The sequence below is a fragment of the Tachypleus tridentatus genome, chromosome 13, assembly GCF_004210375.1.
Source record: "Tachypleus tridentatus isolate NWPU-2018 chromosome 13, ASM421037v1, whole genome shotgun sequence".
In the NCBI taxonomy this organism is placed as follows: domain Eukaryota; kingdom Metazoa; phylum Arthropoda; class Merostomata; order Xiphosura; family Limulidae; genus Tachypleus; species Tachypleus tridentatus.
In genome coordinates, this window is record NC_134837.1 from 209,838,617 (window position 1) to 209,853,121 (window position 14,505).

General features: G+C 33.2%; 1 protein-coding gene across 1 annotated transcript; it reads right to left on the minus strand.

Annotated features, from left to right (window-relative positions):
- Window positions 1–4,221: 4,221 nt before the first annotated feature.
- LOC143238993 (uncharacterized) lies at window positions 4,222–11,500 on the minus strand. Its single transcript, XM_076479693.1, has 3 exons — window positions 11,256–11,500; window positions 9,429–9,836; window positions 4,222–5,292 (listed from the first exon to the last, which is right to left on the minus strand). The coding sequence occupies exons 1-3, from the start codon at window positions 11,425–11,427 to the stop codon at window positions 5,123–5,125; spliced, it is 750 nt and encodes a 249-aa protein (XP_076335808.1). The 5' UTR covers window positions 11,428–11,500; the 3' UTR covers window positions 4,222–5,122.
- Between the last annotated feature and the right edge of the window lie 3,005 nt (window positions 11,501–14,505).

Below are 14,505 nucleotides of genomic sequence, written 5' to 3' on the forward strand. Positions count from 1 at the left end.
AATTTTTGTTGTAATTTTCTGAAACTTGTTCCAATTATTTACAGAAATATAGAAGAAGAAAAACAGTGCGGTGGCGCTATCTTTTAATCAGTTTGTAGAATATTTTCATGTTACCAAATAGTACAAAATGTTTTCCTTAATCAATTATTTAGATACTAAAAGGATAACACTATTGTTTTTGTTATTTTTCGCTAAGCTACACGAGGGTTGTCTGCACCAGCCGTCCCTAATTTAGTAGTGTAAGACTAGAAGGACGGCAAATATTCATCACCACTCATCGCCAGATTTTTGGTTATTTTTTACCAGTAAAAAGTGGTATTGACTGTGACTTTATAACGCTCCCACGACTGTAAAGGTAAGAATGTTCGGCGACGGGGATTCGAACCCACGACCCACAGAATGCAGAATATCCTGTTTCAGTTTTCGAGAAAATGTTTTTGTAAGAAGTTTCCTGGAAGTTAAAACATAATAGAATAGTAAGTATAGGTAAGGAGAACACTTTTGTAGTAGCCCTTTCCTAAGGCACTGATAACTACGTCATTTTTTTGTGTACGAGTTCCATGACGTCACAATGACTACAGTTGCTCTGTCAGTACAAATAGTGTCACTGTTGTCTGGATAAATAAATGGCGAATACGCTATCACATTGGTAAATACTGTTCATAGAACTGATCGATTTCCTGCAAAAACGGAAAGTTAACAATTGAAAATGTTACATTCCTAGAGATATTTTGGTCTGAGATGTTTCTAGAAATATTCTAGGTCATATAGTTTCGTACAAAAACTTTGTGGATCTCAAAATATTGTACCTTGTTTTGAAAAGTGTTTCTTTGTATATTTAGGGAATTTATTGTCTACTCCTTTTTCCTTAATGAATAATTATTTATGACTTTGTAACAAAAAAGTCTAAACACTTCTGAAAAAAAAGAAAAGAGAATCCATTTTTTGTATCTTTGTAATTGATGTAATCAAAATGAAATCAATTTATGGTAAAATTGTATTGTTTATTTTACTGTTGTTTTTACTGTTTAATACTTCATTTTTGACAAAAGGACTAACACTCATCAATACTGAGCAAAATCTCAACCAGATTACGTGTTTTGGGCTTCTGGCACTAAATATTTTTAGGGCTCCTAACCCATATAAGATATACACAAAGAGAGAATCCTTAGCAGCCAACCAAGGATGTTATAAGATCCAATTCTGTCGAGAGATGAGGCTACGAGCTAAAAAGTTGTACTTGAAATAACACATAGAGCTAGAAATGGTCGAGTAGCATAAGATATTAGTATGTGTATAATTTACTGATTCACATCTTAATATTTTCTTCGATATTTCTGCTAATCAAATGTGTTAACCATATCTGCAAAATCTAAACTGTTGCAAACGTCATTTTCAATTGTCATAGTGAGTAGCAGACAGTTTAATTTTCCTTGACCAAGAGTTGACCGAAAAGTACTTTTTGACGAAATTCATTTTAGAAAATATACGTCCCCTTTTAAGAAACACCTCATATATAGTCAGAATATTTCTGAATGCAAAGTGATGTTTGGAAAGTTGGTATCAAGACTGTTTTATCGTTACCTTATCACAACAACAAAGTAGTTAGTATAATCCCCAAGATAAAGAAGTGATAATAACTAGTCTATATATGTATGATAAATGTAATAATACAAGTTACTCAGCTTATTTCCCCGAAAGGGGGCCGAATGACCTCTGGAGGAGTTACCTGTTTTAACCAATCATACCTCAATACAGTACTGTGTTGTCTGTCAGTCAGTCAGTAGACACTGAAATGTCGCCACGTAAGGGACGCTTCGCGTTATAATTTGAACTGTTGTTATGTCAGTAAAACGTACGCATGTTATGAATCACGAGAAAAATTATGCACTCTGTAAGCTACAGCACAGCATGATATACGAACTTCAAAAATAAGAAATAAAAATATTTCTTACAGTTAATTTTGGTTTTACTTACTTTTGAAAGAGAACACTTTTGAAGACCCTGCGAAAGTAGATCTGGTGTTATAAAAGTGAATTATAGCTAAAGTTCCAGTACAGTTGCTAAATTTAACCTAACATTAGTTATATCTACGACAGAGTACTAAAATGAGCGAAATACCACAAGTCGTTTTCACCACCTTATTAAATCAAATCAGGTTGTTATTCCAATATAACACAGATTCAATACAGGTAAGAATATTAATTGAACCAAATTGCTTATTTCGCTCTCCCCTCAACCGTTCAGCGACATGTCTGCAGACTGACAACACTAAAAACTGCTTTCAGATACCCATGGTGGGCGGAACACGATAGTCCAGTCGGCAGTTTTGTGCTAAACGAAAATCAGAGTAATCTAAATTATTCCTTCCACCGGTGATACAGCGGTATGTCTGTAGACTCACCCTGCTAGAAACCGGTGGGCAGAGCACAGATAGCCCATTGTGTAACTTTGTTCTTAACTGTAAATACTCATTTTTATGCTGAATATCTAAATACAACAACTATTTTACGAGTAGACCACTACCTCCGTGAAACAGCGATAAGTCTACGGACTTAAAACGCTAAAATCTGAGGTTCGATTCCCTGCAGTGGACATAGCAAATAATTCGCTGTGACTTTGTTCTAAACAAACGAAGCAGGTAGACCAGACATCAGTTTCAAATTTATATATATATATAAGAAAGCAAAAGCCAATATAATTTGTCTGTGACCTTTTATTATTATTATTTTCTTATGTAGTTTTGTGCAATCTGTTGTACTCGACTGTATGCTGACCGGGAACCTTGGTAGCCCCATTCCCACTGCCACGACAGGTATCCGTTTCGTAGATTTTTGGAGCTACATCAGATCGTTTGTTTAAAGTGAAACACAAAGATATATAATAAGCTATTTGTGCTCTGCCCACCACAGGTATCGAAACCCGGTTTCTTGAGTTGTAAGTCGGTAGATATACCGCTGTGCCACTAGAGGGCCCTTTAACTTTAAAGGGTAACTTTAAGCATCTTAAAAATTCCAGATAACTTATCTTTAAGCACAAAGTTGCACATTGTGCTAACTTTGCTCTGCTCATCGCAGTTATCGAAACCTAATTATTAACGTCATAATCCTCAAACTTTAAAGCTGAAATTTCGGAGGCTATATTCAAAGGCATACATAAGTATTCTCCAAACATTGGCACAAATCATGTGTTGTTTTTTTTTTTTTGCAGAATTCAGAATATGACAGAGAAAGGATATAAGAGTACTAGACATAGATCTCAGACTGTTTAGGGCTTGATCACTTGAAAATTTCTCGCGCAATCTGTACTATTTCGCATAATCGCGTTTTACCCGACAACTCACAATTTTTCCTCAGAGGTTAACCACTCAGAAAATAAGACAATGTCCTAATTAGTAGCACAGATACCAAAGAAGACCGCATTTAATGAATGCCGTATGTTACACTACAACATTAGGGAATTACTATTCATCTACCAAAAGATCACTTTTCAATTATTTTAACAAATACACCCTCCTTCTCCCCCACATTTCAGTGACAGATAGGCTTCAGGTTCACGATGATAAAAATCGGGCCTAAGTATTTGTGCATACAGCCCATTGCGTAGCTTTGCACTTAACAACAAACAAATAAACTTAACGAATACAAGACACGGAGTGGTTACACAGGGAATCAGGCAGATAAGCAATAATCTGAGATAAGTGAGTTAAGTATTCACCCCTGTAGACACAAATATCGCATCATACTCTCAGCCAGTACTACACTAATTTAGGAACACTATGGCCCAAAGAAAGTAAAAAATAAACATGAGTGGAAGGCTTCCCCTTTGGTCCATAGCCACACAGTCTGTGGTCCAATAACACCATTGTTAATCCGCATATGAACAATAGTATTATAGACTAATATTGTTGAGTGACGGTTAGTTCTTGGCTAAGCAGACAATGCAAGTTCAGTTAGTGTCATAACACACGATAGGGTAAACACCTACCCCACAAGACGATAACAGTACTGTTCATTCAGAGGCACGTTTACAACTACCTATTCACTCAAATTACATATTATACTTTATTTAGGTAATTTGTCCAATAGTGGGAGAATTTTGTTTTGTTTTGCATTTTACGTAAAGTTATAGAAGGGCTGTCAACACTACCCGTCCCTAATTTAGCAGTGAAATACTAGAGGATGGCAGCTAGTCACCACCACCCATTGCCAACTCTTGGGCTGTTCTTTTACCAATGAACAATAGGACTGATCGTAACACTGAAACGGCAGAAAGAGCAAGTATGTTTAGTGGGACAGAGATTCGAACCCGTCACCCCCAGATTGCGAGTCAAGTGCCCCAACCATCTAGTCATGTATTGGGAGAGAAAACAGATAAAGTATTCCACTGGTCAACAGGCTTACAAAGCAAAAATCTTGGATTCGATTTCTTACGTTGGACCAAGTGCAAATTGTCCATTATGTAGTTTTGCACTAAAAAGACAACGAGAACATCAGCGTATACAACTTTATATCGTTGTTTGTGAGGTTTGTACGATTGTAACGTAAAATAGCCCACTCGTACAATTACACATTTAACACCTTCTTTTAAAATTATTTTAATTCTACAAGTCGGTGTATTTCATACAAGGTTACAGTTTAAAATTATTTTAATTCTACAAGTCGGTGTATTTCATACAAGGTTACAGTTTAAGGAAGAGTAATCTGTAAAGTTCATTTTTTGGAACATCTAACAATAACAGTCCCTAATTTTTAACTGATAGACTAGAGGAAACGCTGTCAGTTAACAGGACAAACAACATATTAATCGAATAGTGGAACGTGATCTAGCTATAGACATTTATCAATGTAGAAAGTTGTAAAACAACAGAGACGAATAGTGATGAAAAGTTGACAGTTTTACATGAAGCTCACAAAAATTTGTAGAGGAACGTAGATGAATTCGATTTCTCTTGTATAATATTTTTAATTTCTGAAGGACAGTACACTTCCATATATATATATGTAACCATAAACTTTCTCTAAGTGAAATAAATAGCAACATGGATGACACTTTGACTCTAAACAAATTAATTTTTTAACAAAGTTCTCTGAAATTAATTAATTATATTTCCTTGCCAGTTTTACGTCATAGGGAAATCTTTACCTTGTTGTGTTCCACCGTTATCCTGTAGACATTTTTCGTCGCTCAAATCTCCACAGTTATTGTAACCGTCATTTAACAAATCATGTGATACGCAAGCTCCATTCCTACACATATAACTGTCTAGCTCGTTGCAAAGACCATTCTTGGCTGTAAAAAAATGGTGTTAAAATTATTTTAGGACAAAACTGAATTTATCGTCTAATGTTTAAATCAAATATGTTATTACCTTATATTATTATCATGGATGTTAAATTGTACATCAGTTTTAAGCGAGATGATTTAACCTTTAACCCATGGTGCAGACGAAACGTTGTTAAATGTTGAAATGGAACTTGCCTATTCAAATTTATTTGTGTGAGTAACATTTTTAAAGCGAAAATTTCAACACACTGATTTACTATGAGTGGCTAGGCCAGATGAGGTCAATCGTGAAAATGGGTGTGACCCGTCAGTTGGATAACATGGACGAAACAGTTAATATCTTTTTGGTTACGATTATCTCCGCACTGAAAATTACTATTTCCAATTATTTCAAACAAAAGTTGAATATTTCAAATTTCGCTATCCAAAGTGTAGGTTGACGTTGCTTATTACACAAGATGTTCGTATGAGAAGTTAACTTTCCTAATTATATTGTCCAGGTTGGAATTTAACCTTCCTAATAAAATTGGACAAATTGAAGACCCACATTTGTAAATATATTGTTCAGATTGAAATTCAATATTCCTAACGACGGCATTCAGACTAAGGGTTAATAATCTCATAATTACTTTGGTCAGAGTAAAGGTTAACATAATTAAATACGATGTTCGTATTAAAGTTTAACGAAACTAATTATGTTGTTGATACTAAAGGTTAACATTATAAACTGCATTTTGTTCTAAAGGTTGACATTCGTAATTGTATCTTTTACTAAAGATTTACATTCTTAAGTGTATTCTTTTACTAATGTTAATATTATTAATTGTACTTTTTACTAAAGATTCAAATTCTTAATTGTATTATTCACTAAAGGTTTACATTCTTAATTCTATTCTTTTACTAAAGGTTAAAATTTTTTACGGTATTTTTGCTAAAGGTTAACATTCTTAATCGTATTCTTTTACCAAAGGTTTGCATTCTTAAATGTATATTTCAATAAAGGTTTACATTCTTAATGGAATTCTTTTACTGAAGGGTAACATTTCTAATTGTATTTTTACTAAAGGTTAACATTCTTAAATGTATTTTTTACTAAAGGTTAGCATTCCTATGTGTATTGTTTTACTAAAGGTTAACATTCTTAATGGTATTCTTTCACCAAAGGTTTACATTTTAAATGTATATTTTACTAAATGTTTGCATTCTTAATTGTATTCTTTTACTAAAGGTTAACATTATCAATTGTGTTTTTAACCAAAGGTTAACATTTCATATGTGTGTTATTTTACTAACGGTTAACATTCATAATTGTATTATTTTACCAAAGGTTTGCATTCTTAAATTACTTTTTACTAAAAGTTAACATTCCAGTTGTATTCTTTTACCAAAGATTAACATTATTAATTTTATTTTTAACCAAAGGTTTACATTCCCAATTGTATTCGTTTAGTAAAGATTAGCATTCTTAAATGTATTCTTTTACTAAAAGATAACATTCCTAATGGTATTCTTTTACCAAAGATTTATATCCTTAATTGTATTCTGTTACTGAAGGTTAACATTCTTAATTGTATTTTTAATAAAGGTTAACATTCGTAATTGTATTCTTTACTAAAGGTTTACATTCTTAATTGTATTCTTTTACTAAAGGCTGATATTTTTAAATGTATTCTTTTACTAAAAGTTAATATTCTTAATTGTATTCTATTGCTAGAAACTAATATTCTTAATTCTATTTTTTACTAAACGTTAACATTTTTAATTGTATTCTTTTACTAAAGGCTAATATTCTTAATTGTATTCTGTTACTTAAGGTTAACATTTTTAATTGTATTCTTTTACTAAAGGTTAACATTCGTAATTGCATTTTTTACTAAAGTTTAATATCCTTAATTGTATTCTGCTACTGAAGGTTAACATTCTTAATTGTATTTTTAATAAAGGTTAATATTCTTAATTGTATTCTATTACTAGAGACTAATATTCTTAATTGTATTTTTTACTAAACGTTAACATTCTTAATTGTATTATTTTCTAGAGGCTAATATTCTTAATTGTATTCTTTTACTAAAGGTTAACATTCTTAATTTATTTTTAACAAAGATTAACATTCTTAATTGAATTCTTTAACTAAATGTTAACATTCTTAATTGTATTATTTTACTGAAGGTTAAAATTCTTTATTGTATTTTTTACTAAAGGTTAACATTATTAATTGTGTTTTTAACCAAAGGTTAACATTCCATATGTGTATTATTTTACTAACGGTTAACATTCTTAATTGCATTCTTTTACCAAAGGTTTGCATTCTTAAATTACTTTTTACTAAAAGTTAACATTCCAGTTGTATTCTTTTACCAAAGGTTAACATTATTAATTTTAATTTTTACCAGAGGTTTACATTCTCAAATGTATTCGTTTAGTAAAGGTTAACATTCTTAAATGTATTCTTTTACTAAAGGATAACATTCCTAATGGTATTTTTTTACTAAAGATTAATATCCTTAATTTTATTCTGCTACTGAAGGTTAACATTCGTAATTGTATTCTTTACTAAAGGTTTACATTCTTAATTGTATTATTTTACTAGAAGCTAATCTTCTTAATTGTATTCTGTTACTGAAGGTTAACATTTTTAATTGTATTCTTTTACTAAAGGTTAACATTCTTAATTGCATTTTTTGCTAAAGATTAATATCCTTATTGTATTCTGCTACTGAAGGTTAACATTCTTAATTGTATTTTTAATAAAGGTTAACATTCATAGCTGTATTCTTTACTAAAGGTTTACATTCTTAATTGTGTTATTTTACTAGTGGATAATATTCTTAATTGTATTCTTTTACTAAAGGATAATATTCCTAATGGTATTCTTTTACCAAAGATTTATATCCTTAATTGTATTCTGTTACTGAAGGTTAACATTCTTAATTGTATTCTTTACTAAAGGTTAACATTCTTAACTGTATTCTTTTACTAGAGGCTAATGTTCTTAATTGCATTTTATACTAAAGATTAATATTCTTAATTGTATTCTTTTACTAAAGGTTAACATTATTCATTGTGTTTTTAACCAAAGGTTAACTTTCCATATGTGTATTATTTTACTAAAGGTTAACATTCTTAATTGTATTCTTTTACCAAAGATTTGCATTCTTAAATGTTCTTTTTACTGAAGTTAACATTCCAGTTGTATTCTTTTACCAATGGTTAACATTCTTAAAAGTGGTTTTTACTAAAAGTTAAGATTCCAGTTGTATTCTTTTACCAAATGTTAACATCATTAATTTTATTTTTTACCAAAGGTTTACATTCTCAAATGTATTCTACTACTGAAGATTAACATTATTAATTGTATTTTTAATAAAGGTTAACATTGGTAATTGTATTCTTTACTAAAGGTTTACATTCTTAATTGTATTATTTTAGTAGAGGCTAATATTCTTAATTGTATTCTTTCAGTTAGTTATCACCATTAGATTCCATCAAGGAACATAGGGCCGCAATCGCTTGCGGATTCTTGAACAGGTATTTAAGTGAGTAGATTGTTAGCCTGCTGCACCGAGCCGTCCCTAACTTAGTTGTGTAAGACTAGAGGGAAGGCAGCTAGTCATCACCACCCACCGCCAACTCTTGGGCTACTCTTTGACCAACGAATAGTGGGATTGACCGTAATATTATAACGCCCTCACGGCTGGGAGGGCGAGCATGTTTGGCGCGACGCGGGCGCGAACCCGCGGATTACGAATCGCCCGCCTTACGCGTTAGGCCATGCTTTACTTTTACTAAAGGTTAACATTTTTAATTGTATTCTTTTACTAAAGGCTATTATTCTTGATTGTATTCCGTTACTGAAGGTTAACATTTGTAATTACACTGCTAATGTTAAAAATTAACGTTGAAGGTTAATATTTCTAGTTTCTTCGTTCTGTTTGAAGTTTGATATTATTAAATTCCTTCAAAAGTAAAGTAGTCTAAAATCATGATTTATGACGTTTCTTTGACTTACGTTTTTATTACTAATGCCAAAAATAATTTGTCACGTAAGTTAAATTATTCGAGGACAGCAATCTGACGAATCCTCAATAGTAAATAAACAAACAAAAACGACTTAAGGAACGAGAGTGAAAGTCTATACTTACATATTTGGAAACACGTGTAAACCAGGGTTACCTCGGGCGTTTCGTCACTTTCCATTTCTTTGTCACTCACGTGGAACTCTAATGTAATTGTGTTCTTACCGGGCGAAGAAGAATATACAAGTTGGTCACTTTTCGAATACTGCAGCTTTCCACAGATTTCATGGGCTGATTTACCATCTAGAACTTTTACGGAATCTAAACATTTTGTGAAACTTTTAAAATTTGTTGATCTTTCCCGTAAAAAAAAATTTAGAAATGTTATAAAGACACGATTATTTGCAGCAGTTAACATTGTGATGTTACAATGTAATCCGGGAAAATGTTTTGACAGTTTTAGTATTCCATAACTCAAACTTCCCACATCTATTAACGAACGATTGCTGACACTACACACATCTTCAACATAAACTGTAACAGAAATAATAAATGTGTTAGTTGAGCTTTCATTTTATAGTAGGATTATCATATTGTTAGTGTGAAAAGCAAAGATGTTATATATTTATTACATAACCAGTCACACTGTAACAGCTTTTAAATTAGTTGAATTTCGTGCAAAGCAACTCGAGGATTTCCTGCACTAGGTGCCCCTAATTTAAAAGTGATTATCTAGAAGGAAGATAACTTGTTAAAATCACTTTCTGCTGACGACTCTTTAGTTGCTCTTTACCAACGGAAAGTAGGATTGATTATGACATTATAACGTCCCCACGGTTGAAAGGCGGGGCATGTTTGGTGAAGGAATTCAAATCCACGACCCGCAAATTGCGAGTGAAGCGTCTAAACCACCAGTTTAAATAACATTAACACACTTTTTACATTTGTTAAATAATCCTGTGATTTTGTAAAACTATGAATAAAACTTTGTCAAAAAGTTTAATTAGCTTATAATACTGAAAATAAAAACTGTTGTCGTGAACCTACTCAAAAAAAAATGTTAATTCTTTGTTTTCATTTTCGCGGAACGCAGGTCTTCGGATCTCAGTTCATGTGGCTGCGTATTTTTAAACTGATTTTTTTTTAACGTAAGACTTTAATACTTTAATAATTTTCCAGCAGTTGTAGTTAGTTTTCTACCCCTACAGCTAATGGATGATGTCTGTCTCACCTTCCACAATAAGTTACTACCCTACAGTTAAATTAATAAAAAAAAAAACTGAATTAATGACACAACTACTAATCGTTTGTTTTTCGTCTGTTTCTGTTTGTTTTAGAATTTCGCGCAAAGCTACACGAGGGCTATTTGCTCTAATGGTCCCTAATTTAACAGTTTAAGACTAGAGGGAAGGCAGCTAGTCATCACCACCCACCGCCAACTCTTGGGCTACTCTTTTACCAACGAATAGTGGGATTGACCTTCGCAATATAACGCCCCCACGGCATGTTTGGTGCGACCGGGATTCGAACCCGCGACTCTCGGATTACGAGTCGCACGTCTTAACCCACCTGGCCATGCCGGGGCTCGCCTTTTTCTGAAAGATACATCACCATATCATTGTTATAGTAGCGTGTGTGTTTGTTTTCTTATAACATCGGGCTATTTGCTGAGTCCACCAACGGCAATCGAACCTCTGATTTTAGCGTTGTAAATCCGTAGTCTTATTGATGGATCAGCGGGGAACACTATGGTAGCTCGCACAAACATTTCCAAACAGCCAATGCTGTTCTTCTTAAGGTCACTACTTGTACAGTTAATTAATAGTTAGAAATAAAAGAAAGAAGCTGACGTTCGCTGCATTTTCGACGATAATTATCCTGCACTGACAACATTTTAAAATTGTAATTCCTGTTTGTATTATTTACATTACGATACGACACGCCTATACTTACATGTTTCGTAACTAGAAGAAAGAAATCGTTTTTCTTTCCCTTCCATCAATTTTTTTCCGTTTGAACTGAATTTTAAAGCATCCGAATGCCGGTAAGTTTCACTTACGTTTAATAGGCATAAAGAATAGGACAGTAGAAATAAGAATATTTTAAAACACTTTTCTCGATACATATTACGGAAAATCCTTACGAAGAATGGCGGTTTGTGTCAGTACGTTTCACAAATGTCAGTTAAACCAACTGCTGTTTCGTCAAGACTTTGTAACCTTTGGTGTATATGTAGCAATAATTATGTTATCTTTCAACACGTTGTTGCTTATCAACACATGGTTACCTAGCAGCAGATGTAAGCATGTTAGTGATAAAATTAGTTTAGTTTAATAATATTATGTGTCGCATTTTATCATCGAGATGAACAAAATTACGTAGACAAAAACAACAGTGAAAACAAATAAAATACAGATAGTGATGGGTCGATTAAAGTTGAACAAGATTCGAAGTGAAATGGAAAGTTATAACGAAAATACATATATACTGTCATTAACCCCCCTTCTTCACTGGCTCCTAGATTAGGCTGTAGCTTATAACATTACAAACCCATTGTGTGGCGTATACTGGAACATAAGAAACGTAAATCCTTTGAATATTAAGATGAGTGTAAAAAAGGCCAACATGATATGGCTACGTTGAGAGGTCGTAGGTGAATTTAAGAGTGACAGTAAATACCTCACTATTCGGTCAGACAGGAGTATCTCAAAGTTGACGGTGGGTGCTGTTGGTTAGCTGCCTTCGTTATTTTCTAAAAATTCAAAATTATGAGTGACTAGCTTTGTACGAACTTACGAAGACAAAGGAATAACAAGTGGAACAAATAGTAAATTAGGGACCTAGACTTTCTTCTTTCCGATTTTGCTTGGTAGAACTTCTATCCGGAAATTAAGAGTGAGTTTTCTACTTTGCCTAATGAAACTTCATTAATGCATCTTCTTCAATACGATTTTCATTGATGAAACGGCTGTTAAATTTTTCTTTACTGGTATTACGTCGTTGTTTTTAAACGCAAAGCTACAAAATGAGTTATCTGTGCTTTGCACCCTACTGGGATCGAAACCCTAATTTAGCATCGTAAGCTTGCTGACTAACCCCTGAGCCATGATAACATGGCAATTTGGAAAAATAAAAATACACTTTCCAAAAATATTTGTCACTAAACTGCAGCAAATAAGTACCAATTAGGTAATTCTGATGAGCTACGTAAAAAAACTACTAAGCTAGGAAGCTTTGATGAACTACATAAAAAAACTACTAAGCTAGAAAGCTCTGATGAACTACAACAAAGAAGAAGTAAGCGAGGTAATAAAAGTTTGGACACAGCTCAATTAGGTTATGAAAAACTTTAATATAAATATACAACGTTTAGACAAGATTATGTTCCGAAGATGATATAATATCTTGCTTCTTTGCAAACTTTTATTCTCTAAAAAGTGGGTTCATTGTTATAAAACTAGACTAAATAGTTTTGATGAATTATAGCAGATAAGCACAAGGCTAAGTAGTTTTGAATGACTATATAAGAAGAGTGCCCGGCATGGCCAGGTAGGTTAAGGCGTTCGACTCTTAATCTGAGGGTCGCGGGTTTGAATTTCTGTCTCACCAAACATGCTCGCCGTTTCAGCCGCGGGGGCGTTATAATGGTACGGTCATTCCCACTATTCGTTGATAAAAGAGTAGCCCAAGAGTTGGCGGTGGGTGGTGATGACTAGCTGCCTTCCCTCTAATCTTACACTGCTAAATTAGAAACGGATAACGCAGATAGCCCTCGAATAGCTTTGCACGAAATTCAAAAACAAACAAGCTTAAGAAAAAAAAACTAAAAAAAATAAACTGTTTTACAAATTATTATTCTAGTTGCACAAACAGAGAGTTCTGGAGTCAGTCTGATTCTTGTTGAATACATTTCTTTTACGTGCTTATGATTCATAATATTTCAGTGACAAATTTGTTTTTTAAGAATATCGGTCAAATGTCACGGTTACCAAGCCTCGATGTAAATGTTGTTATGTTACGATAATATATCAAAATATTTTAGGATGCGGTTGGTTGTGTATTACGAAAAGTCCAATGTCTTGAGAAACGTAGCAAAGACAGTAAAAAAAAAATTGCTGTAGCCAGTTTGAAAGCCATTAGCGCAAGTCTGCTGAACTAAATAAGTAACTACGAATTGATTCAACGACTTCTAATCTCCAGTATTTGACGCTTACTTATTTAATGGACACCGAATCCTAAAGCGCTAAAAATTTCCAGGGGTCATTTCGAAACGTATCCCATAATGCGTCGAAAGAACAATATCTTTCTCAGTCTTACGTCTGTGGCTTTAGAACCAAAGTGTTAGAAATACGTGAATATGAAATAACAGAGAACGTTCCTAACATGTCTGAAACACAAGGAACAAGCAAAGACCTACAAAACATTTGCAGTTAGGTTAGTATTGCAACTATATTTTTTTAAATGCAGGATTTCTAGAATAATACAATATAATTCTAATCGTAGAGACTAAAATGTATAAGTTCTCTCTCTTGTCTTAGGCCTAATATTATTTAAGCCTTCATTACGTACGGCCTACACTCGATAAGGAGACAAAATTAAAGATAACTATAAAGTGTGAGCGGATTTGGCACAATAAGATTTCTCATCATACTACAAAAACATTAGGGATCGTTGTGGATCTAAGGTGATTTTCTGAGTTTTCGAAGGTGAAACTTGACGTTGTCCAATATAGATGAATGTAATCTCGAAAAAGAGAGGCGGGGCTAGAATAGATAATATCTTCGATTGTCCTTTTTGTTTTAGTTTTTCGAATCCCGGTCGCACCAAACATGCTCGCCCTTTTAGCCATGGGGGCGTTATAATGTGACGGTCAATCCCACTATTTGTTGGTAAAAGAGTAGCCCAAGAGTTAGCGGTCGGTGGTGATGAATAGCTAGTCTAGTCTTACCCTGTTAAATTAGGAACGGCTAGCGCAGATAGCCCTTGAGTATCTTTGCGCGAAATTAAAAAAAAAATAGTTTTAAAAAAAAATAAACTTAACAGTACGCTCCCCAGTGGCACAGCAGTATGTCTGCTGACTTACACCACTGAAAACTGGGTTTAGATACCCGTGGTGGGCAGAGTGCAGATAGCCCGTTGTGTAGCTTGGTGCTTATTTCCAATCAAACTTTACCGTACATAATATTATCAATAAATAATGTTT